Below are 24,268 nucleotides of genomic sequence, written 5' to 3' on the forward strand. Positions count from 1 at the left end.
CGCTGGTTCTAATCCCGGCAGCTGCACTTCCTCCCTATCTCTCCTCCTCTCAGTATATCTGACTTTGTAATAAAAATAAAATAAATCTTAAAAAAAAAAAAGAAAGGCTGTGCATCACGGCCAATGACTATCTTAGCCTGTTTCCAAGGAGTTCAAGTGCAAGTTCAGTCATCCTTCCTTTTGTGAAATCTGTGGTGGGGTGTGTGTTCTGTCTCAGATCAGTATGGGCGTGTGGAACAGCTTGGAAGCAGGGAGCTCCAAATGGAGAGTTGGTCTTGCTGGTGCAAGGAGCATGCTGTTGTTTAAGTTACTAGAATAAAATGAGCAGTCACATAGGACTTTAGCCAGTAGGCCACGGAGCTGGGCCCTGTTTATTTTTCTTAAAGAGGCAGATTACAGAGCGAGAAATCTATCATCTACCAGGTTACCAGATAGGCCAATTTGAAGCCAAGAGCTTCTTCTTGGTCTCCCATGTCAGTGCAGAGACCCAAGCACTTGGGTCATCTTCCATGGCTTTCCCAGTCACATTAGTCAAAGCTGATTCAGAAGGGGAATAGCCAGGCCTCCAAACGGTGCACCTGTGAGATGTTAGCACCTCAGAGAGAGGTTTAACTTGCTATGCTGTGGCATCTGCTCTAGACAAGCTTAGTTTTAAATTTTGAATGTTTCTGTAACAATATTAGTAACTGTAGCTAACATGTAAAGTATTTTAATTTTCAGTTAAGTAGTAACATCTGGAAATACTTAAGAATTCTGTATAAAACTCTATTTTCAGAAGTAGACTTAAGAAACTTTATGATGACAGGATACAAAATAAGTATGAACTCAGCTTGAATCGTATGGTAGCTTTTTCGTTACATGTCACCTATAAAAGGTAGCTTGTGTTACAAAAAGTTTTTTTCAGGGGCCTGTGCAGGCTAATTCTCAACCTCCAGTGCTGGCAACTAAATGCATACTGGTTCAGGTCCTTGGTCACTCCACTTTTAATCCAGCTTCCTGCTTATGGGATGGGAAAGCAGTGGAGGAGGGCCCAAAGTCTTGGGACCCTATAACCACATGGGAGACCCAGAAGAAACTCCTGGCTCCTGGCTCCAGAACAGCGCAGTTCTGGCTGTTGCAGCTGTTTGGGGAGTGAACCAGTGAGTGGAAGATCTCTTCATCTATCTCTGTGTAACTCTGAAATTCAAATTGAATTAAGTTTTTTTTTTTTTTAACTGTGCCTTTTTTTTTTTTTTAAGATTTATTTATTTTTATTACAAAGTCAGATATACAGAGGAGAGACAGAGGAAGATCTAAAAGTATGATGATTCACTCCCCAAGTGAGCGCAACAGCCGGTGCTGCGCCGATCCAAAGCCTGGAGCCAGGAAATTCGTCCAGGTCTCCCATGCGGGTGCAGGGTCCCAAGGATTTGGGCCATCCTCAACTGCTTTCCCAGGCCGCAAGCAGGGAGCTGGATGGGAAGTGGAGCTGCCGGGATTAGAACTGGTGCCCATATGGGCTCCTGGTGCTTTCAGGGTGAGGACTTTAGCTGCTAGGCCACGCTGCCGGGCCACTCCTGTGCCTCTTCTTTAGTCTTATTAGATTTAAGCACCCTTGCGTTTGTTTCTACCACAGTGGAAATCGAATGGATCTTTGTTTATTCCTTCCTAGAAAGGCAGAGAGACAAAAACAGAGACAGTGACAGAAAGATCAATTCTGTGTCTGCTGCTTAACTCTGGAGATGTATCTGGGAACGGCAAAGCCAGGAACTCCATCTGGGTTTCCCATTTGGGTAGCAGGAACTCATCCTTGGGCCGATCTGATGTCTTCCCAAGCACATTGGTTAGGGAGCTGGATTAGAAGTTTACTGGCCAGGTCTCATATCAGCACTCTGATATGTGCTATGGGCATCCCAAGTAGGACTTTAGCCGCTAGGCCACGCCGCCGGGCTCACTTCATCATTTTCTGTAGCTGACTCAAAAATTTCTCTTAGCTCATCATTTGTCAATACTTCTCGATGAAGCTTGATGTGTTCTGCTTCGCCAAGCATGTCAACAGATCCTTCACCAACTTGGCTTGCTGCATGAATGACTTTCCTGCCTTCTCCACTGCCCTTGGAGAATTCTTGGAATCATTAGCAGTTTCACATGGTGTTCCACCAACCCCTTGGAGTTTCTGGTTTCTGATTCACTCTGCAGCTTTTTTTTTCTTTTTAAAGATTTATTTATTTTTATCACAAAGTCAAATACACAGAGAGGAGGAGAGACAGAGAGGAAGACCTTCTGTCCGATGATTCACTCCCCAAGCGGCCGCAACGGCTGGAGCTGAGCCAATCCAAAGCCAGGAGCCAGGAACTCTTCTGGGTCTCCCACGTGGATGCAGAGTCCCAAGGCTTTGGGTTGTCCTCTACTGCTTTCCGAGGCCACAAGCAGGGAGGTGGAAGGGAAGTGGGGCCGCCAGGGTTAGAACTGGCGCCCATATAGGATCCTGGCACATTTAAGGCAAGGACTTTAACCACTTCTGCTATTGCGCCTGGCCGCACTCTGTAGCTTTGATGACGGTTACAGCCTCAGCAGAGGTGAAGGGTTTGCTTTGTTTCTGTTCAGTTTTCATGAATGGAAGATTCATTCTTATCTAAATCTTAACAGTGTGATTTTCAGCGTTTTTTTGTTGTTAAATCAAGTACTTACTTAAAGGAAGCCCTGTATTACTTTTCTTCGGCATACCTGAAAGCCAACATCACTTTTCTTGCACTTTGGGGCCATTATTATGTAAAGTAAGAATTACTTGAACAAAAACACTGGGGTATCACAGAAGCAGATCTGATAGCTGATGTCACTATAGGTAGATACAGTGTATAGGTAGAGGGACAATTCAAGTTGCAAGCAGAAAGGCAGGAGCCAGCCTGAAATTTCTTTCTGCTACTCAAATTGATGAACAGTTTAAAATGAATTGCTTGTATCTGTAATTTATGTTTCATATATTCAGATCACTGAATGGGGAAAATTAGAAGGAAAATTGCTATATTCAAGAAACATATGTTCACCGCTTTTTCCCCCAGCCCCTCAATAGAAAAAACAATGTGCTGTGCACATTCCTGGGGGAATCTCACACCCTGAGATAACTATGGGAGTATCTAATACAAAATCATGCGTAAAGGATTTTTTAAAATAGTATGTTATATTAAAAAATGGTTGTCATGTCCCCATGTGCATCTGGGCATGCCGTCTGCTGCACAGGCTGCAACAACTGGAGACTCAATTCTGACACATGCACTCCACCGTCAGACCACAGATCCTGTGATTTTCCCTGTTGTTCGAGTTCTGACTCCAGTGGTACAGTTGGGACTTCCCCAGAGAAACTTCACCAGAGGTGACCAGAGGTGACCCCAGACCTGACTCCTGTGTTTTAAAAATGTGTTTAGTTTTGGGCCCAGCAGCGTGGCCTAGTGGCTAAAGCCCTCACCTTGAAAGCCCCAGGATCCCATATGGGCGCCGGTTCTAATCCCGGCTGCTCCACTTCCCATCCAGCTCCCTGCTTGTGGCCTGGGAAAGCAGTCGAGGACGGCCCAATGCATTGGGACCCTGCACCCGCGTGGGAGACCCGGAAGAGGTTCCAGGTTCCCGGCTTCAGATCGGTGCACATCGGCCCGTTGCGGCTCACTTGAGGAGTGAATCATCGGAGGGAAGATGTTCCTTTCTGTCTCTCCTCCTCTGTGTATATCTGGCTGTAATAAAATAGAGAGAGGAGAGACAGAAAGCTCTTCCATGCCCTTGCTCACTCCTTAAGTGGTTGCAACGGCCAACTAAAGTTGAGTCAATCTGAAGCCTGAAGCTTTTTCCAGATCTTTCACACGATTGTAGGGTCTCAGGGTGTAGATAGTCTCTTAGTGTTTTCCCAGGCCATAGCAGGCAGATGGAAGGGAAGTGGAGCAACTGGGATACGTACTGGTGCCCACATGGGATCCTGGTGCGTGCAAGGCGAGGAGTACAGCCACTAGGCTGTCACACCTGGCCCCTGTGATTTTTTTTAAATTTAATTTTAATTTTTTTGAAGATTGATTTATTTTAACTGTAAAGTGGATATACAGAAAGGAGGAGAGACAAAGATCGCTTGTTCATTGATTCAATCCCAGGTGGCTGCAACCGCCAGAGCCAAAGTCAGGAGCCAGGAGCTTGTTGCTTGACTTTGAGCCATCCTTGACTGGATTCCATAGTTTTTGGACCGTCCCCGACTGCTTTCCCAGGCCACGAACAGGGAGATGGATGGGAAGTGCAGACGCCGGGAGATGAACCGGCGCACATATGGTTTTCTAGTGTATACGACACAAGGACTTTAGCCACTAGGCTACCGCGTCAGGCCTATGACTTTGGTTTTTAATTAGACTTCTAAGTTATTCTAGGAAAAGCTGAAAGTACTGTGATTAAATAAACAGCAGGGGGCAGCAATAGCATAAAAGTATGTTGAGTAATTTTTTTTTTAAAGATTTATTTATTTTTATTACAAAGTCAGATATACAGAGAGGAGGAGAGATAGAGAGGAAGATCTTCCGTCCGATGATTCACTCCCCAAGTGAGCGCAACAGCCGGTGCTGCGCCGATCCGAAGCTGGGAACCTGGAACCTCTTCTGGGTCTCCCACAAGGGTGCAGGGTCCCAAAGCCTTGGGCCGTCCTTGACTGCTTTCCCAGGCCATAAGCAGGGAGCTGGATGGGAAGTGGAGCTGCTGGGATTAGAACTGGTGCCCATATGGGATCCTGGGCGCATGCAAGGAGAGGTTTTTCGACACTGAATTATTGTGCTGGGCCAATTCTTCATATATATTAAAGTTGAAAAAGCTGTTATGAGCTCAGTGTGGTAGCCTAGTGACTAAACTCCTCACCTTACACGTGCCAGGATCCCATATGGGGTGTCGGTTCGAGTCCTGGTGGCCCTGCTTTTTGTCAGCTCCCTGCTTTTGGCTGGGAAAGCAGTCGAGAACTGTGCAAAGCCTTGGGACCCTGCACCCACGTGGGAAATCCTTAAGAAGTTCCTGGCTCCTGGCTTTGGATTGGCACAGCACAGACTGTGCTGTTGGCTTGAGGAGTAAATTTTTGGATGGAAGATCTTCCTCTCTGTCTCTCCTCTTCTCTATATGTCAGAATTTCCAATAAAAATAAAATCTTTAAAAAAATAGCTGTTCTTCATCTTAGGGCCCACGCGGTGGCTTATCAAGCCAATCCTTAGCCCGTAATGCCAGCATCCTACATGGCACCACATGGGACACCTGGAAGCAGCTCCTGTCTCCTGACTTCTGATTGGCTCAGCTCTGACCTTACAGCCATTTGGAGAGTACACCAGCAAGTGGAGGGACCCCTGAACCCTCTCTTTCTCGCCTCTCTCTGTATATCTGCCTCCCTCTCAAATAAAATTGAATAAAAACATTTTCTAATAATAAAAAAAAAAGCTGTTCTTGAACTGTGGTGATGCAACAAGGTGGAGGAATCCACCATGGGGGAAGGGTTTGGGGAGGGTTGGTGAGAATCCCAGTACCTATGAAACTGAGTCACATAATGCAATGTAATCAATTAAAAAAAATAAAAATTAAAAAAAAAATAGCTGTTTTGAAATTGAATTAGCAGGGCCTGGTGGTGTGGCCTAGCAGGTAAAGTCCTCGCCTTGAAAGCCCCAGGATCCCATATGGGCGCCGGTTCTAATCCCGGCTGCTCCACTTCCCATCCAGCTCCCTGCTTGTGGCCTGGGAAAGCAGTTGAGGACGGCCCAAGGCACTGGGACCCTGCACCCTTGTGGGAGACCCGGAAGAGGTTCCAGGTTCCCGGCTTTGGATCGGCATGCTTTGGCCCATTTTGGTCACTTGGGGAGTGAATCATCGGACGGAAGATCTTCCTCTCTGTCTCTCCTCTGTGTATATCTGGCTCTAATAAAATGAATAAATCTTTAAAAAAAAAAAAGAAATTAGCAGTGTTGTACATTTTTGAGTATATTTTTCACAGTAGTTGAAACAACTTCAAGTATTTTTTTGCTGTTTTTATCGTAATTATTATAATGATGAGGTGGATAATACTACTTTCTCCCTTCATTCCTTTGGTTGTCAGATTTTAAGTTCCTCCCCAAGTCCCTATAGTTACTATTTCTCCCTGCGTTCATTGAGCCCTATGGTAATCTTTGTTGGCACATTTTTTAAAAAGATTCAGTCATTTATTTTGAATGGTAGATTTACGGATAGGGAAAGAGAGAGATGGGCCTTCCATCCATTTATTCTTTCACCAAATGACTGCAATGGCTAGAGGAGGACTGACTTATGAGGGCTCTGGTAATCAGTGAGGAGTGTAGTTTGTCAAAACCCAATTAGAGGGCCCGGCGCTGTAGGCTAGTGGGTAAATTCCTTGCCTTGCATGCACTGGGGTCCCACATGGGTGCCGGTTCTAATCCCTGCAGCCCCACTTCCCATCCAGCTCTCTGCTTGTGGCCTGGGAAAGCAGTCGAGGACGGCCCAAAGCCTTTGGACTCTGCATCTGTGTGGAAGACCTGGAGGACGTTCTTGACTCCTGGCTTTGGATCAGCTTAAATCCAGTCATTGCAGCTGTTTAGGGAGTCAATCATCGGACGGAAGATCCAATTCTCCGTCTCACCTCCTGTTTGTAAATCTGACTTTTCAATAAAAATAAATAATCTGAAGAAAAAAAAGAATTAGCAATTGGAAGTGCTGCGGTTCAATACAAATTTCACTTAAAGGAAGAAGTTGGATGTGCTTACCTGCACCTTGCAGGCTGGAGGCAGGTGAGCGCAGAAAGCAAAGTAAGTTGTGGATTTGAGTTGCTGGTATGTTGAGAGCTTCAGGTTGTTAACGTTCAGATTTTTTTTTAATAACACTAAGTGGTTATTGTTGAAAAACATTTTTAAATATTATATGGTAGGAAATTAACAGCTTTTTTGCTATGTGGAATTGAGGCAGACTTCAAAAACATGAAATGTTTTTTTTTTAGATTTATTTATTTTTATCACAAAGTCAAATATACAGACAGGAGGAACGGCAGAGAGGAAGATCTTCCATCCGATGATTCACTCCCCAAGCGGCTGCAACGGCTGGAGCTGTGCCAATCTGAAGCTAGGAGCCAGGAGCTCTTCTGGGTCTCCCACACGGGTGCCTGGTCCCAAGGCTTTCGGCCGTCCTCAACTACTTTCCAAGGCCACAAGTAGGGAGTTGGATGGGAAGTGGAGCTGCCAGAATTAGAACAGGTGCCCATATGGGATCCCGCATTGAGTTCAATGTGAGGATTTTAGCCATTAGGCCACGCCACTGGGCCAAAAAACATGAAATGTTTTTTAAAACGTTACTAACAAAAGCATTAGGAAACGTTAATAGAAATGGCAACCTCTGTTGAGTTGATGCAGCCCGTTTTCACCTTTCTAGTCTTAGACTTGTGGGCTCTTGCTGTCTGCAGGTCCTTCAGGGCATTTGTTCCTAATAGTGGTCAGGAGAAAGAATATCTTTGACCTGTCTACATGGCAAATATTTGTATAGCCATCATTTATACTCAGCTTTCCCACATATAGCATAGTGGAAATACAGGGACCTTTAAAGCAGCTACACAGCTAAGGCTTACTCTAATTACATGATTGCTTGTTCTGATTGTCTCAAAAGCATGAATACCCTGGTGTGCAATCAGATGAACCGATCACAGACTCTGATTTGCTGCTGTAATTCCCTATTCACCAGTGAGCAATGGGAAGTCACGAGGCGTTGTAGCACAACAGACATTATGTGGGCTAAGTGTTGTTTGTGGTCTGTCTAAATAGTGTTTCACACATAGGTACTATTTCCTAAATATGTGTTGATGTTGTGATTAATAACAAAGCATGCATTCTTAAAATAATTTTGCTGACTTGACAGTAGCTTTTCATCTCTTAAGTAGGAGCTGCTAAAATTTCATGGGAAATATAGGAACATTTTCTTTGGAGTGAAGTTCAGTGTGTTGTGGAACACTTGCAGAATTATTTTTTAAAGATTTATTTTTATTTATTTATTTTTTTTTCTCTTACAATTCTTTTTTTTTTTTAATTATTTATTATTTAACTTCAGTAATTACATTGTATTATGTGACACAGTTACATAGATACTTGGGTTCTCCCCACCCCTCCCCAAACCCTCCCACCATGGTGGATTCCTCCACCTTGTTGCATAACCACAGCTCAAGTTCAGTTGAAAGATTTATTTATTTTGGGCCCGGCGGCGTGGCCTAGCGGCTAAAGTCCTCGCCTTGAAAGCCCCGGGATCCCATATGGGCGCCGGTTCTAATCCCGGCAGCTCCACTTCCCATCCAGCTCCCTGCTTGTGGCCTGGGAAAGCAGTTGAGGACGGCCCAATGCATTGGGACACTGCACCCGCGTGGGAGACCCGGAAGAGGTTCCTGGTTCCCGGCATCGGATCGGCGCGCATCGGCCCGTTGCGGCTCACTTGGGGAGTGAATCATCGGACGGAAGATCTTCCTCTCTGTCTCTCCTCCACTCTGTATATCTGGCTGTAATAAAATGAATAAATCTTTAAAAAAAAAAAAAAAAAAAAAAAAAAAAAAGATTTATTTATTTTTACTGGAAAGTCAGATATACAGAGAAGAGCAGAGACCAGAGAAAGATCTGTCTGCTGATTCATTCCCCAGGTTGCTGCAATCACTGGAGCTGAACTGATTTGAAGCCAGGAGCCCGGAGCCTCTTTTGGGTCTCCAATGCGAGTGCAGGGTCCCAAGGCTTTGTGGTGTCCTTGACTGCTTTCCCAGGCCACAAGCAGGGACCTTGATGGGACGTGGGGGTGACTGGGACACGAACTGGCACTCATGGAATCCCGGCACCTTCAAGGCGAGGAGTTTAGCCACTAGAGTACTGCACTGGGCCTCACTTGCAGAATTCTACGGAAAAGTATTGGTAATCAGAATTAAATTCTTAGTGATCCGGGCCCATTGTGATAGCGTGGTGGTTGAGGTCCTCGCCTTGCACATGCTAGGATCCCATATGGGCGACGGTTCTGGTCCCGGCGGCCGTGCTTCTCATCCAGCTCCCTGCTTGTGGCCTGGGGAGGACGGCCCAAGGCTTTGGGACCAGGCACCCGTGTGGGTGACCCAGATGAAGCTCCTGGCTCCTGGCTTCGGATTGGCTCAGCTCCAGCCGTTGCACTCACTTGGATTGAACCATCAGACGGAAGATCTTCCTCTCTGTTTCTCCTCCTCTCTGTATATCTGCCTTTTCAATAAAAATAAATCTTTAGAAAATACAGCTTTAGTAATCCATACTGATTCCTTTTTTTTATAAATATTTATTTTTATTGGAAATTCAGATTAATATATATGTAGGAGGAGAGACAGAGAGGAAGGTCTTCTATGCGTTGGTACACTCCCCAAGCAACCCCATTGGCTGGAGCTGAGCTGATCTGAAGCCTGGAGCCAGGAGCCTCATCTGTGTCTCCCACATGGGTGCAGGGTCCCAAGGCTTTGGGCCGTCCTCGACTACTTTCCCAGGCCACAAACAGGGAGCTGTATGGGAAGCGGGAGTGCCGAATTAGAACCAGTGCCCATATGGGATCCTGAAGCTTTCAAGGCGAGGACTTTAGCCACTAGGCTACCACGTGTGTCCCTAGTGATTATTCAGCACGAATCATTTCTCATATTGTTTAGTCAGTGTGTGTGTGTGTATGTTTTAAGATTTGTTTAATTTTATTGAAAAGGCAGAGTTACAGAGGAGGCAGGTTTTTCATTTGCTGGTTCTCTTCCCAAATGAGCTAGTGGCCATTGCTGAGCTAAACCAAAGCCAGGAGTTTCTTTCAGTCTTCCGTGCGGGTGCAGGGTCCCAAGGACTTGAGCCAGCATCTGCTACTTTACCAGGCCATAAGCAGGGAACTGGTTGGGAAGTGGGGCAGCCAGGATACAAGCCTGCCATGGCACACATAGGTAAAGGATTAACTTGTTGAGCCACCATGCCAGCTCTTGGGTGTTTATCAGTATTTCATTTATTCATCTGGATTTCTGTTGCTAAGACTCCATTGTACAGATTTGGAAAAGCGATTCAGAATAATATGTGGTAGCTAAGAAAGCCACTAGGCAGCAGTATTAAAATTGGCACTGGGTCTCTACCAGTGCTAATTTATTTATTTATTTATTTATTTATTTATTTATTTATTTATTTATTTAAGATTTAGTTATTTCATTACGAAGTCAGATATACAGAGAATAGGAGAGACAGAGAGGAAGATCCTCCGTCCGATCATTCACTGCCCATGTGAGCCGCAACGAGCCGGTGCTGCGCCAATCCGATGCCGGGAACCAGGAACCTCTTCCGAGTCTCCCACGTGGGTGCAGGGTCCCAAGGCTTTGGGCCGCCCTCTACTGCTTTCCCAGGCCACAAGCAGGGAGCTAGATGGGAAGTGGAGCTGCCGGGACTAGAACCGGTGCCCATATGGGATCCCGCGGCTTTCAAGGCAAGGACCCTAGCCGCTAGGCCACGCCGCCGGGACAATTTATTTATTTTTAAAAGATCTAGTTGTTTGAAAGGTGGAATGAAGGGAGAGGGATCTTCCATCCATTTATTCATTCCCCAGTGGTTGCAGTGGCCAGGGCTGGGTCAGAATCAAGGCAGCAGGCTGGAGCTCCATCAGGCTCTCCCACCTGAATGGCTCAAATGCAAGTAATTGTGCAGGGAGCTGGATGGGAAGTCAAGTCCCCAGTGCTGGAGACGGAGTCCATATGGAATGCCGATATCACAGGCAGTGGCCGAGTTCAGTGTACCATGCCAGCCTTTCTCTGCTTTTCACATTACACACTTTGTTGCTGCGCTTAATCCTTACATCATGTGTAGGTACTCCTAACTAAGTTATGTTTTTTTTCTTTTAAATATGAAACACTTGATAGATTTGTGTGTTATCCATGCACAGAGGGCTGACAATCTTCTCCGTATCTTTTTTTTTATTTAAGATTTATTTGTTTATATTGGAAAGTCAGATATATAGAGAGGAGGAGAGACAGAGAGGAAGATCTTCCGTCCGATGATTCACTCCTCAAGTGACTGTAACAGCTGCCAGTGCTGCGCTGATCCGAAGCCAGGAGCCTGGAACTTCCTCCAGGTCTCCCATGTGGGTGTAGGGTCCCAAGGCTTTGGGCCGTCCTCAACTGCTTTCCCAGGCCACAAGCAGGGAACTGGATGGGAAATGGGGCTGCCAGGATTAGAACTGACGCCCATATGGGATCTTGTCGCATTCAAGGCAAGGACTTTAGCCACTATACTATCATGAAGGGCCCTCTTCTCTGTATCTTTCCAATTTTAGTGTATGTGCTGCTGATAAGCACTTGAAGCCGTAAGCTTTTTTTTTTTTTTTTGCCAGTGTTAATTGGAATACTGTGTTATTTGTGGAAATTAACAATAAAAGTATTAGAGGTCTTATTTTGATGCTTTTGACTTTGGGTTTTAAAATGTAGAAGAGGGACCTGGCACAATAGTGTAGTGGCTAAAGTCCTCGCCTTGCACGCACCAGGATCCCATATTGGTGCCGATTCTAATCCCGACGGCCCTGCTTCTCATCCAGCTCCCTGCTTGTGTCCTGGGAAAGCGGTCGAGATGGCCCAAAGCTTTGGGAACATGCACCCGCGTAGGGAGACCCGAAAGAGCTCCTGGCTCCTGGCTTCAGATTGGCACAACATCGGCCGTTGTAGTCACTTGGGGAGTGAATCATTGGACGGAAGATCTTCCTCTCTGTTTCTGTTCCTCTCTATATATCTGCCTTGCTAATAAAAAACGGTATAAATCTTTAAATAAAATAAATTTAGAAAAGATGAAATTCATTTAGCTGTAATTAAGGTACTGTTTTTAAATCTTTAGTTCTTTTTCGCCGGTACAGATATTCAGTGAGGGTAGTATTTTTATTAGTTGGCGGCTTGATTGCTGGATCACTGATCTCTATGAAATGAATTGAGTGTTGAATGCATTTGTATTTAGACACCTGAGTAAGTAGTGATTATGGAAACCTGACCAATGAAAAATATTTCCAAAAAGTTATGGTAATATTTATTTTGATGGAAAGAAGTTTTGAAATCTTAAATATGAGGTGCAATCAGAAAGTTCATAAAACGTTGTTTATTCTGGAAAAGCTACGTGAATATAAAAGTTTATGCCACAAATAACTTGTCTTTTAGTTCCAACAATTTTGTGAAACAACCTCGTAATTATGCTTTTTTTTAATCAAACCTGCTGATTTTATATCAAACTCTTATTGTCTGAAATCTTGTATTTTTAAAAATGACACAATTTTTCTATTTTTCTTCTTACTTTCTTTTAGGAAAACACCAGGCCTTGTTGTTGGCAATTTTTGTAACTCCCCTTATTGATCTTCGTTCTGATTTCTCCAAGTTTCAGGAAATGATAGAAACAACATTAGATATGGATCAGGTAAGCAGTATATACACACACACACACACACATATATATATACTTTTAGATTTATTTATTTTTATTGCAAAGTCAGATATACAGAGAGAAGGAGAGATAGAGAGGAAGATCTTCCGTCCAATCATTCACTCCCCAAGTGACCATGACAGCCAGTGCTGCGCCGATCTGAAGCCTGGAGCCAGGAACTTCCTCCAGGTCTCCCACACGGGTGCCTGGTCCCAAGGCTTTGGACCGTCCTCAACTGCTTTCCCAGGCCACAAGCAGGGAGCTGGATGGGAAGTGGAGCTGCCGGGACTAGAACCGGTGCCCATATGGGATCCCAGCGCGTGCAAGGCGAGGACTTCACCTGCTAGGCCACACCGCCGGGCCCGTGTTTTACTAATTTTGAGCAACGGTTTGTCTATAAAATCGAGTAGTTTCTGAAATATTTGAAAGTATCCTTAGGCCTCTACGCTGTGGATGAGTTAGCTAAATTCTTACTTTGTAAGCCCCGGGATCCCTTAAGAACACTGGTTCATGTTCTTTGGTGCTCCACTTCCCATTCAATTCCCTTTTTGTGCCCTGGGAAAGCAGCAGAGGACGACTCAAAGCCTTGGGACTCTGTACCTACCTGGGTGACTTGGAGCTGCCTTGAGGTTCCTTGCGCCTGGATTCAGATTGCCTCACCTCAGGGTCTTGTGCCTATTTGGGGAGTGAACCAGTGGATGGGGGCATCTGTCTCTGTTTTTCATACTCTTTGTAAATCTGGACTGCCTTTCTAGTAAAAAAAAATCTTAAAATAAGAGAAAACTGTCCTTTTATGTATATATTTTGAAAGTATCCTTTTATAAAGAATTTGAAAATAAAATCCAGGAGAAGTTTTTTTTTTGTTAATGTGTAAGAAATTGTTTATGTAAATATAATATCCTGGGAATACTGAATATAGTTTAGAAATCACATAAACCAAAGAATAGTATTTGGAAGTTTATCTGTTTTTTTCTAATTTTCCCCTTCATTTTTGACAATGTTTACATAGTTAATTAGGGCACAAAGGTTCAAAGGCTACATGAAAGTGGGTAAGATTTATTTCCTCATTATTTTTGTCATGTATGTGGGATAAAGGGGGAGATAAAGGGAGAAGCCCCACCCAGTCTCCCACCCATCCCAGGTTCCTGATGTTGGGCATGCGCCGAGGGTCTTGCTCAGGTGGTTTTGATAGTTCAGCAGTTATGAGTTGCTGCTGATCTCACCATTCCAAGCACAGTGAGGTTGCTGAAGAATCCGCTGATTGACATAGTCCATCTTAGAGTCTCCGTTTGCCCTATTTTTCACTGTCAACATATGGATGAGGTGGTTGATTGACTTGTTCTGTCTTCTATCTTTTCATGGTTAGGGTTCTGAGTCCAGCAGTTCAGTTGGGAAGATCCCTAAAGAAACTTTGTCTGAGGTGAACCCAGACAATTTTCTAAATGAAAATTACATGTGCTCATTTTTCTTATGAAGGTAACAGTTTATTTGCTGTTTGTTTTTTTCTTTGCATCCTTAATATCTGTGGATTTTTTTAAGTTCAAGTGATATTTCATTGTTATTGGATCATTAAGTCTTGCAGAAATTAAATTCCATTTGTTCTGTGCTCTCTGGATTTATTTGCAAGGCAGCATTGCCATTGTGGGGAGCAGGAGGAGGGAGGAATCTTTGCTTTTTCGCTCCCCAGATGACTGTGGTGGCTCCGCCTGGACAGGTGAAAGCCTGGAGCTTGGGAGAATGGCTGAGCTCCATTTCAAGTTGCTTGATCCTACATTCAGTGATTCTGTGTAGGGGATCTAATCATTTTATCGACCTTTTGTGATTTCCAACCAATCAAAGCTGATCCCTCTACCTTTTTATTTTATTTTATTTTTTTTTAAATCTATTTTATTTTTACTACAAAGTCAGATACACTGAGAGGAGGAGAGACAGAGAGGAAATGGAGCTGCCGGGATTAGAACCAGCGGCCATATGGGATCAAGGCGAGGACCTTAGCCACTAGGCCACGCCGCCAAGCCCCTACCTTTTTATTTTAATATTTATTCAAAAGGTCAGGGGTTGCAGATCAATGTTCGTCTCTGATTAGGATTGAGAGGGTTGGGGGTTGGGGGATGGTGGGTGAGATAAATGTTTCAGTTTTCCCTTCTTTGTCAGTGGAGCTGGGGTTAGGAATGGGGCAGAAGGGAAGTGCACTACATCAGTGCCCAGGGATGGAGCCGATCATTTGGTGAGGGTAAGCATGTTCCGAGGGTGTTAACTTGAGTTGTCTCAGTTATTCTGAGTTGTAGGCTTTGTAGCACCAAAGGTGAGAAGTCTTTGTAAGACCTGTTGGCTCTCCATGTCTACCTTGGTGTGTCCTGTCCACAAACTTAGGCGATTGCTGTCAAGCCTGGCCTTCAATGTTTTTCAGCCCGTCCTTTGAAGGATACTTAAAGTATCGTTGCTTGGATGAGCTGACTGTCTTTTGTTTCATCTGATTAGGCTCGTTCCTGCACGTGAGTCAGCCGCTGAGGTGGTCCAGTGCTGGAGCACGTGCTCCAATGTCAGACCAAGTATCTGTGCCATTTTCCCTGAGGCTGGTGATCAAGTGCAGCAGTCTAGTTGGGAGCCTCCTAAGAAACCTTCTTGGGAAGTCCTCAGAACTTGCTCTAGAGTGTGCAAGTTGGTGTGGAGGGTAGGCTTAGCCAGCATACATAGAGGTATGTGCAGCAAAGGCCAGTCCTGCTCCTGAACTCACAGAGGGACCTGCGGGTGTGCTGTGGGCTAGTCCAGCGTGCCCCAAGGACTGCCTCTTGCATGTACTAGCTGGTCCTTCAGCCTAGCTGGGACATTTCCCAAGAACCCATGTCATGCCCAGTAGCAGCCCCAGGTATTGCGCATGGCACATGGCAATAGATGCTGTGACCCCACCCTAGCCCCTACTCACAGGTAAATGCTATGGCCTAGCCTGATCTGATTCACCCTGCTGCCTCCATCCCTGCCTACTAGTGGCCGTGGTCCCACCCAGCCTGTGTCCTTGTTCAAGAGTCGTTCCCTTTTTTAGTACTGTCAGGCAACATTCAAAACTCGAATCCTGTAATTTGCTGTTATAGATTTACTTTTTTGGGGGGTGGGAGGAAGGTCAGATTTACACATAGACAGAGAAACAAAGAAAGATCTTCCATCCCCTGGTACAGTTCCCAAGTGACTGCAGTGGTCAAAGCTGAGCCCTGCCAGGGGTCTGGGCACAGGTGTGCAGATCCCTGAGCCAGTGTCTGGCCAAAATTGTTCATTTTAAAAATTATTACTCATATGTGCAAAACAGAGCTGGACCGTGCTGCATCCAAGAGCCTAAAACTCAAGCCAAACCTTCAGTGCAGCTGCTGGATCCAGGGATCCAAGAACTTAAAGCCTTGCTGCTGTCTCCCAGTGCGTGCTAGTGTTACCTCCTGACACTGGGCAGTCCGTACCTCAGAGCTAAAGTTGGTGCAGGAAGTCCTTACCCGGAAGACGTTCACTACGAGACGTCTTCATGGGAATCGGTAGAGTTCGGGAGGCTGGGAAGGGCCTTTGGGATGTCTGACACTTTCTTTTTTTTAAAGATTAATTTACTTTTAGCCATTAATTTCTTAAAGATCATTATAGAGATGGGGGAAAGGTTGCAGACCCATATGGGCCTCTGGTAGGGATGCAGAAGGTGAGGGAAGGAAGGAGCAGTGGGAGATGCGAGTGTGGCCAGGGCAGAGGGGCTATTGTTACCAGACTGCATTAGTGGAGGGGATGGAGTGGTTGCCTGACACTGCTGAGACTTCTTTAGTGGTGGTCAGTCACAGATTTCTCCCTTACTACTGGAGCTCTCTTGTTTGGTTGTCTCCCCTTAGTGTAGGTTTTGTTCATTTAATAGAAGCTGAAAACAAGATTAAGACATATTTTCCCCACAGTTGGAATTGTGCAGTCAGTCCCAGGACTGAAGGTGTAGAAAGGGCAGGATAGTGCAGCTGCGCTAGATTTGGGAGTAGAGCCATGGCTTGAACCTAGGCACTCTAATCTAGGATGAGCGTGTCCCAGACAAATCTTAACCGTTGTGCCAAAGGCCCTCCCCCATGGGGAGCACTGGAACAGAATAACTGTGCAGGGGTTCTTGCCTTTTGCCCAAGAAAGAGTGCAGACATGAGAAGAGAGTAGCGCTAAGTAAAGCAGCAAAGTTTAATGAAGAGAGTATGCCTGACAGACTAGGTGGGCGTCTTAGTAATGACTGAGACTTCAGCAAGGGAATCCAAAGGGAATGGGTCCAGTGCTTCTTGCCCTTTTTCCCTTTCTGTCTCCATCTTCTGGACAGAGGCCCTGCTTGGTATGAAGCAGGTCAAATTACTCACAAGATTTTACCACTTAGTATTATCAGACTGCATAGCCTTCCTGACACCAGGCAGAAGAGATTTCGCCCAGGGTTTCTCCATGGAGCAAGACTGGGAAGGCCTTATTACTCTAGGTTACCAGAGTAGTCCATTCACACTGGGTGCAAAAGATTCTCCTGGCATTCTTCCTGGGACCTTCTGCAAAGTCAATGGATCATGCTCAAAACTTTGCAGTGCAAAATACTGGGCTTTTTTTTTTTAAAGATTTATTTATTTATGTTAATTGGAAAGTGAGATTTACAGAGAGAAGGAAAGACAGAGAAAGATCCCACATCTGCTGAGTCACTCCCCAAGTGGCCACAATGACTGGATCTGAGCTGTTCCGGAGCCAGGGGCTTCCTTCACTTCTCCCACGTGGGTGCAGGATCCCAGGGCTTTGGGCCATCCTGTACTGCTTTCCCAGGCCACAAGCAGGTAGCTGGATGGGAAGTAGAAGCCACCTTTTTTTTTTTTTTAGAATTTTTTTTTTTTTTTTTAAATTGGAGAGTCAGATTTACACAGAAAAGGAGAGAAGAGAGAAATATCATCTATCCATTGGTTCACTCCCAATGTGGCCACAACGGCCTGAGCTGAACGGATCTGAAACCAGGAAGTAGGAACTTCTTCCTAGTGTCCCACACGGGAGCAGGGTCCTAAGGTTTTGGGCCGGCCTCAACTGCTTTCCAAGGCCACAAGCAGGGAGCTGGATGGGAAGTGGAGCTGCTGGGATTAGAACTGGCGCCCACATGGGGTCCTGGTGCGTTCAGGGCGAGGACTTTAGCTGCTAGGCCACACCGTGCAGGGCCCAGCAATTAGTTTTTGTTAAGCAAAATGGAGGAAGAAAATAGAGTCAGAAAATACTGCCACATTAGAGTACTGTTCTGAAACTGTAGGCATTCATGTTTCACAGTATGTTATTGTCTTAAATAGATGAGATTCCTGTTTGAAAGCTTTTTCTAGATTCTTTTTTATATTTTGATTTAGAATTTTTGGATTATGTGGTATAATTTCATATAGACTGGGATTCCCTACCCCCCCAAACTCCCATCCCCTGGCAGATTTTACCCATTTCACTACAGGATTTTTTTTTTAAAGATTAATTTGTTTTTATTGGAAAATAAGATTTACAGAGAAAAGGAGAGACAGACATCTTCCATCCGCTGGTTCACTCCCAAGTGGCAGCAACAGCTGGAGCTTAGTCAATCTGAAGCCAGGAGCTTCTTCTGGGTCTCCCACATGGGTATAGAGTCCCTAGCCTTTGGGATGTTTTCGACCTCTTTCCCAGGCCACAAACAGGGAGCTGGATGGGAAGTGGAGCTGCTGGGATACAAACTGGCACCCCTGTGAAATCCCGGCACATTCAAGGTGAGGACTTTAGCCATGAGGCTATTGCGCTGAGCCCTACTGGATTCTAGAGTTGAGCTAGTGTGGTATGTCCTTCATTTTGAGTTGCAAACATTTAAACTTGTCTCAGGTTATAAGGTGAATTCAGCCCTTCTCTGTCACTATAATTATTTGTCATGAGTTTTAGGCATTTGGATGATATGATTCAGAAGCACTTTGAGGAGATCAGCAGGGAGTAGTATCACATGTGTCACTGGAAATTTCTGAAGTTTTACTCACTGCTTCCCTGCTCTGCACTCAGAAGTTCAGGCCACACAAGAATAATGATTGACTTGAGTGGTTTGGTTAGGTTTTCTTGTTTGACTTAGCTTTGTGTGGTTTTATAACTCTTCCCCTTTATCCCTGCAGAAGAATTTTCTATTTGGGCAGTAAAAATAACCATTTAAGGGCCCAGTGTAATGCCTCAGTAGCTAAATTCTCTCCTTGTAAGTTCCAGCATCCCATATGGGCGCTGGTTCATGTCCGGACTGCTCCACTTTCCATCCAGCTCCCTGCTTGTGGCCTGGAAAAGCATTTGAGGCTGGCCCAAACCCTTGGGACCCTGCACTCACTTGGGAGACTAGGAAGAAGTTCCTGGCTCCCGGCTTTGGATCAGCTCAGTTCAGGCTGTTCTGGCCACTTGGGGAGTGAATCAATAGACGGAAGATCTTTCTCTCTGTTTCTCCATGTATATATATTTATAAAAATATAAAGGAAAAATAAGGGAATTAATATGATGCTTTTAGGGGCATGATACATTAGAGAAAAGAATTCCTACTGTAGATGTTGGGTGTATTTTTGAAGAGTTTAGATTTAATGTTATTTTTTTCATAATATTTCTTATTCTAAATTTTATTATGTAATAATGATGACATGGTTGATCAGGATGTGACGGATTGAGGCTTAGGGAAATTCATGCTTCCAAATTTGCTATTTCTTCTTGTCGTTCCTGGAAGAACGGGGCCACCTCATGTCAAACCAGAGTCAATGTGTACATATTCCGAGGGTTCTGTCCAAATGGTTTGGATAGTTTTGAAATGCTACCAGTTTCGCCAATCCGAAGATGATGTCACCCTCCCAATGTCCATTGGGTCCATTCACCAAGATTTTTTGCTGTCAACGTTTGGGGTAGTTTTCCAGTTTGTTCTGTTCTGCTACAACACCAGTGTGCTGCCATATTCTTTTACAACAGGGCCTGTGTCCACTGTTCCACTTTTTTTTATTAAGTAGAACTTGTTCTTGCTGGCGAGGCCAAGTACCTGGGCCAGGTGTCCCAAGCATCACCTGATCCTCCCACCCCTAGGGTTCACAAACCTGGAACCCACTTTGCAGGACCCAAGTCAGGCAACCTGAGCCCCCGATGAATCCCCACCCCTGGGGCTGTAATTTTGAAGGTTTACATTTAAATTTTTTTTATGGATTTATTTCCTTATTTTTTATTTGAAAGATTTACAAAGAGGCAGGGAGGGAATGAGAGAAGAGAGAGACTTCCACCTGCTGATTCACTCTCCAAGTTACTACAATACCTGGAGCTGAGCTGATTGCAGCTAGGAGCCAGGAGCTTCTTCTGGGCCTCCTGCATGTGTGCAGCGCCCAAGGACTTGGGCCTTCCTTTGCTAGCTTATTATGCCAATAGGAGGGAGCTGGAACTGCCTAGACTCAAACCCATATAAGATGCTGATGCTGAAGACAGAAGGTTAAGTTTGTTACGCCACAGCATCCACCCCAGACACCCACATCTTAAATAGTAGTGCCTATAGGCCCGGCACAGTGGCCTAGCAGCTAAAGTCCTCGACTTGAACGCACTGGGCACCCATATGGGCACCGGTTCTAATCCTGGCAGCTCCATTTCCCATCCAGCTCCCTGCTTGTGGCCTGGGAAAGCAGTCGAGGACGACCCAAAGCCTTGGGATTCTGTACCCGCGTGAGAGACCTGGAAGGAAGTTCCTGGCTCCTGGCTCTGGATCGGCGCAGCACTGGCTGTTGTGCTCACTTGAGGAGTGAATCATCGGACGGAAGATCTTCCTCTCTGTCTCCTCCTCTCTGTATATCTGACTTTGCAATAAAAAATAAATAAATCTTAAAAAAAAAGTAGTCCCTATAATCAAGTGCTAGTCCTACTGCCACCAGCACAACTACTACTACTACTGCTACTTCTTATTATTATTATTTGCTAATTTTATTGGAATCAGATTTACAGAGAGAGAAGGTATTCCATCCATTGTTTCACTCCTCAAATGAGCATAATGACTGGGGCTAAGCCAGTCCAAAACCAAGAGCCAGTAACTTCCCACAAGTCTCTCACATGGGTGCAGGTTCCCAAGGCTTTGGGCCATCCTAGAGTGCTTTCCAAGGCCACAAGCAGAGAGCTGGATGGGAAGTGTAGCAGCTGGGATACAAAGCAGTGCCCATATATGGTGCATCTATGTATGTATGTATGTATCTATCTATCTATGTAGAGGGTTACCCATTGAGCCTTTGTGCTTGTCCCATGGGGTTCCACTTCTCCAGTGGACCGTGGGAGATGGCAGGGCTTGGATGGTGTCTGTGGTTGGGTTCTCACCACCTACTTGGTAAACCTGGATCCCATATGGGCGCCGGTTCTAATCCCGGCAGCTCCACTTCCCATCCAGCTCCCTGCTTGTGGCCTGGGAGGGCAGTCGAGGACGGCCCAATGCATTGGGACCCTACACCCCGCGTGGCAGACCCGGAAGAGGTTCCAGGCGCGCATCGGCCCGTTGCGGCTCATTTGAGGAGTGAATCATCGGACGGAAGATCTTCCTCTCTGTCTCTCCTCCTCTGTGTATATCTGACTGTAATAAAATGAATAAATCTTTAAAAGAAAAAAAAGAAATAATAACTTTATTTTTTAAGTAACTAAGTTAGAAGAAATGGGAAGAGATGGAAATTTCTTTGGATGACATGCTAATTTATGACAGTATTTTTCTGCTGTGAAAATTTAACATCTAACCATTCTTTTTTGGGTTCTGCCTCTCTTTGTTAGGTTATTATGTTACACGTTAGGATTTTAGGGTTCAAAGAAAGAGAGGAGGCAGCTAATTAAAGAAGCCTTTGCTTAGGGAGAAAGAATGGGGAGGGAGTAAAGAGAGTGGTGGAGAGCCTGCCTGGACAGAGGACAGAGTTTGAAGTTAGGCTTGATTCCATTGGAGCAGCAGGCAGAGTGAGTCCCTTCGTACCCAGTTTGCTTGGAAAAGTGCAGAGTGCCACAGGGATCTTGATAAGTTGTTTAAGGGAAGTACAGAACGGCTGTTTGAGGGTGTTTACAGTGCATTGTGTTAGCAGTTCGTACTGTTCCCAGGTGTAGGGGTTTCCAGAGCATTGAGCATGCCATTGGCTTTTGAATTAGTAATCTGCACTCAGTTCCATCAGGCCTGGGGGTGTTGAAGCCTAGTGTTCCAACACTGTTTATTATATCTCTTGGTTTTGAATGGTTATAAACATATATTTTTTTAACATTTATTTTGATTGGAAAGGTAGATTTGTAGAGAAAAGGATAGACCAAGAAGATCTTCCATCTTGAACTCAGCACCATAGGCTAGTGGCTAAGGCCTCGCCTTGCGTGCACTGGGATCCCATATAGGTGCCAGTTTGTGTGTTGGCTGCTCCATTTCCCATCCAGCTCCCTGCATGTGGCCTGGAAAACTAGTTGAGGACGCCCCAAATTCTTGGGACCCTGCACTTATGTGGGAGACCTGGAAGAAGCTCCTGGCTTCTGATAGACTCAGATACAACTATTGCAGCCACTTGAGGGGTGAATCAGCAGTCGGATCTTTCTCTCTGTATTTTCTCTTTGTATATCTGCCTTTCGAATCAGTATCTACTATCTGCTGGTTCACTCAAGTTGGCCATAATAGCCAGAGCTGAGCTGATCTGAAGTCGGGAACCAGGAATGAGGAGTTTCTTCCAGGTCTTCCACGTGAGTTCAGAGTCCCTAGAACTGGGGCCATCCTCCACTGCTTTCCCCAACTCGTACGTGAAAAGTGGAGTAACCGGGAATATGAACTGGCCACTGTATAGGATCTCAGTGCTTGTGAGGGGAGAATTAGCCAGTTGAGCCATTTACACCAGGCCCTGATACAATTTTTGTATCGTTCAGGTTTGACATATGTGATCTAGTTCATACTGTTGCAGAGATTTGGGAAGTGAACCAGTGCATGGAAGCTCTCTTTCTCTGCTGCTCAGTTTAAAGGTGCCCAGGCCATCTGCCAGCAGTTTTCTAGGTACATTAACAGGGAGTTGGATTGAAAGTGGATCAGCTGATACTTGACCCAGTGCCGAATGGGATGCTGGTGCTGCAGGTGTGGACTTAACCCTCTTGCTGTTCCACAGCATCATTTCCCAAATAATTTACAAAATATATTTGTGCATATAATTTATATGAAAAGAAAACTTATGAAATGATTAATCAATGTGTTAATGCTGAAAAGATACCCAGTTAATTACAAAGAGAACAGCCCTGAGATACATGGTAGTAAAAGGCCAACATGTCTAGTCAGTTCTACAAAACAAGTCCCAGCCATGGCTGTTGTGGGGCTCTGTCGCTGTCCTGCAGCGATGGACTTGGTGCATGGAGCCGATAATAACACGCTTGGACTACTGACTGATGATCAATAGCCAAAATTTATTAGGGGCAACAGACTTTATATGCTGAGGGTCATACAGGATTAGGGTAGAAATACTTAGTTCATCAACAGAACCATCAACTGTTTCTATGCCTTAGTTTGGAAGTCCTTTTGCCTTGTATATTACTTCCCACTCAACTGTTCTTATACAAATGATATCTCATCAGGTATACAAAAGGTAGCCATACAGTTGTTCTAATGCAAAGGATATCCAATCAGTCACACACAAGACATCCATTCAGTTGTTTATCATACAAATATTGTCCCATCAACTGTAATCCCGTGCTCGCTATGGTCACAATGTCCTCCTACAGGGCTCTGGGGAGTGAATCCATACAGAGTGTGCACTTCCATGTTCTCTTTCTCTAATAAATGCTTGAAATTTAAAAATTACACAGGTAAAGATTTAAAAAGTTAAAAAAAAATTTTTTTCCATGTTTCTTTTTGTAATTCTGATTTTCCCAAGTAAATAAATCAGTCTCCTTTAAAAGTTACTGGGTTTCCTTCTTTTGTTTCTTTTTAACTCTGCCCAGTATCTGCTATTTTAAAGTAGTATTTTTTTTTTTTTTTTTTGCCTCTCAGATTACTTTTTATTTTGTAAAGGCAGTGACAGAGAGCAAGAGAAAGATATTACATCTGCTCATTCTTGTCCCCTTAATACTCAGGACGACTTTCCACTACATAGGAGACACAAAGGAAGAGATTTAGGGTACAACAACCAACCCAGGATTGGAGAGGGAGGTGGTACGCCCTAAGAGACTAAATGGGAGGACAGTGACACAAGCCAGGGATCAAAGGAAAGCCCCATTTTCTATTGGGGGAAAACCCTGTGGGTTTCATGCATCAGCCTTCAATTGAGCTGCTTAGGGAGTCAGATTACACACAAGCTCTAAAAACCACACCCTATATTCTTGTCAACTAGCTAAAGCTGTCTGACTTTCCTCTCTTTCTTAAGATTTAAGTGTTTTCATTGGAAAATGAGATTTACAGAGAGAGGAGAGACAGAAAGATCTTCCATCCACTGGTTCACTCCCCAAGTGGCCAAAACTACCAGAGCTGAGACAATCCGAAGCCAGGAGCCAGGAGCTTCTTCCAGGACTCCCATGCCATTGCGGGGCTGAAGACTTTGGGCTGTCCTCAACTGCTTTCCCAAGCCACAAGCAGGGAGCTGGATGGGAAGCGGGACTACCAGAATTAGAACCGGTGCCCATATGGGATCCCAGGTGTGCAAAGCCAGTACCTTAACTACTATGCTATCATGCAGGGTCCTCCCCCCGCCAAAGATATTCTTAAAACCTGTGGTTCTGTGACTTTGGACCAGTTCCCAGTTGCAGAACTGTGCTTGACCTTGGTCTCTGGCACCAGCAGTCTGTGAACTCAGGATTCCACATGAAGTCTGCCCAATCTTCCTTATAAAAAAAATTGTTTTTTTATGAGTAACTTTGCTTGTGGCAGA

At 44.9% G+C, this 24,268-nt stretch overlaps 1 protein-coding gene across 1 annotated transcript in view; it reads left to right on the forward strand.

Annotated features, from left to right (window-relative positions):
- MSH2 (mutS homolog 2) overlaps positions 1-24,268 on the forward strand; it is a 71,428-nt gene that overhangs the window by 22,950 nt on the left and 24,210 nt on the right. The window contains exon 8 of the mRNA XM_058667746.1: positions 12,298-12,407. Coding sequence (XP_058523729.1) covers positions 12,298-12,407 — 110 coding nt within the window. The remainder of the gene's footprint in view (positions 1-12,297; positions 12,408-24,268) is intronic.

This window comes from Ochotona princeps, chromosome 8 (genome assembly GCF_030435755.1).
Source record: "Ochotona princeps isolate mOchPri1 chromosome 8, mOchPri1.hap1, whole genome shotgun sequence".
Lineage (NCBI taxonomy): Eukaryota > Metazoa > Chordata > Mammalia > Lagomorpha > Ochotonidae > Ochotona > Ochotona princeps.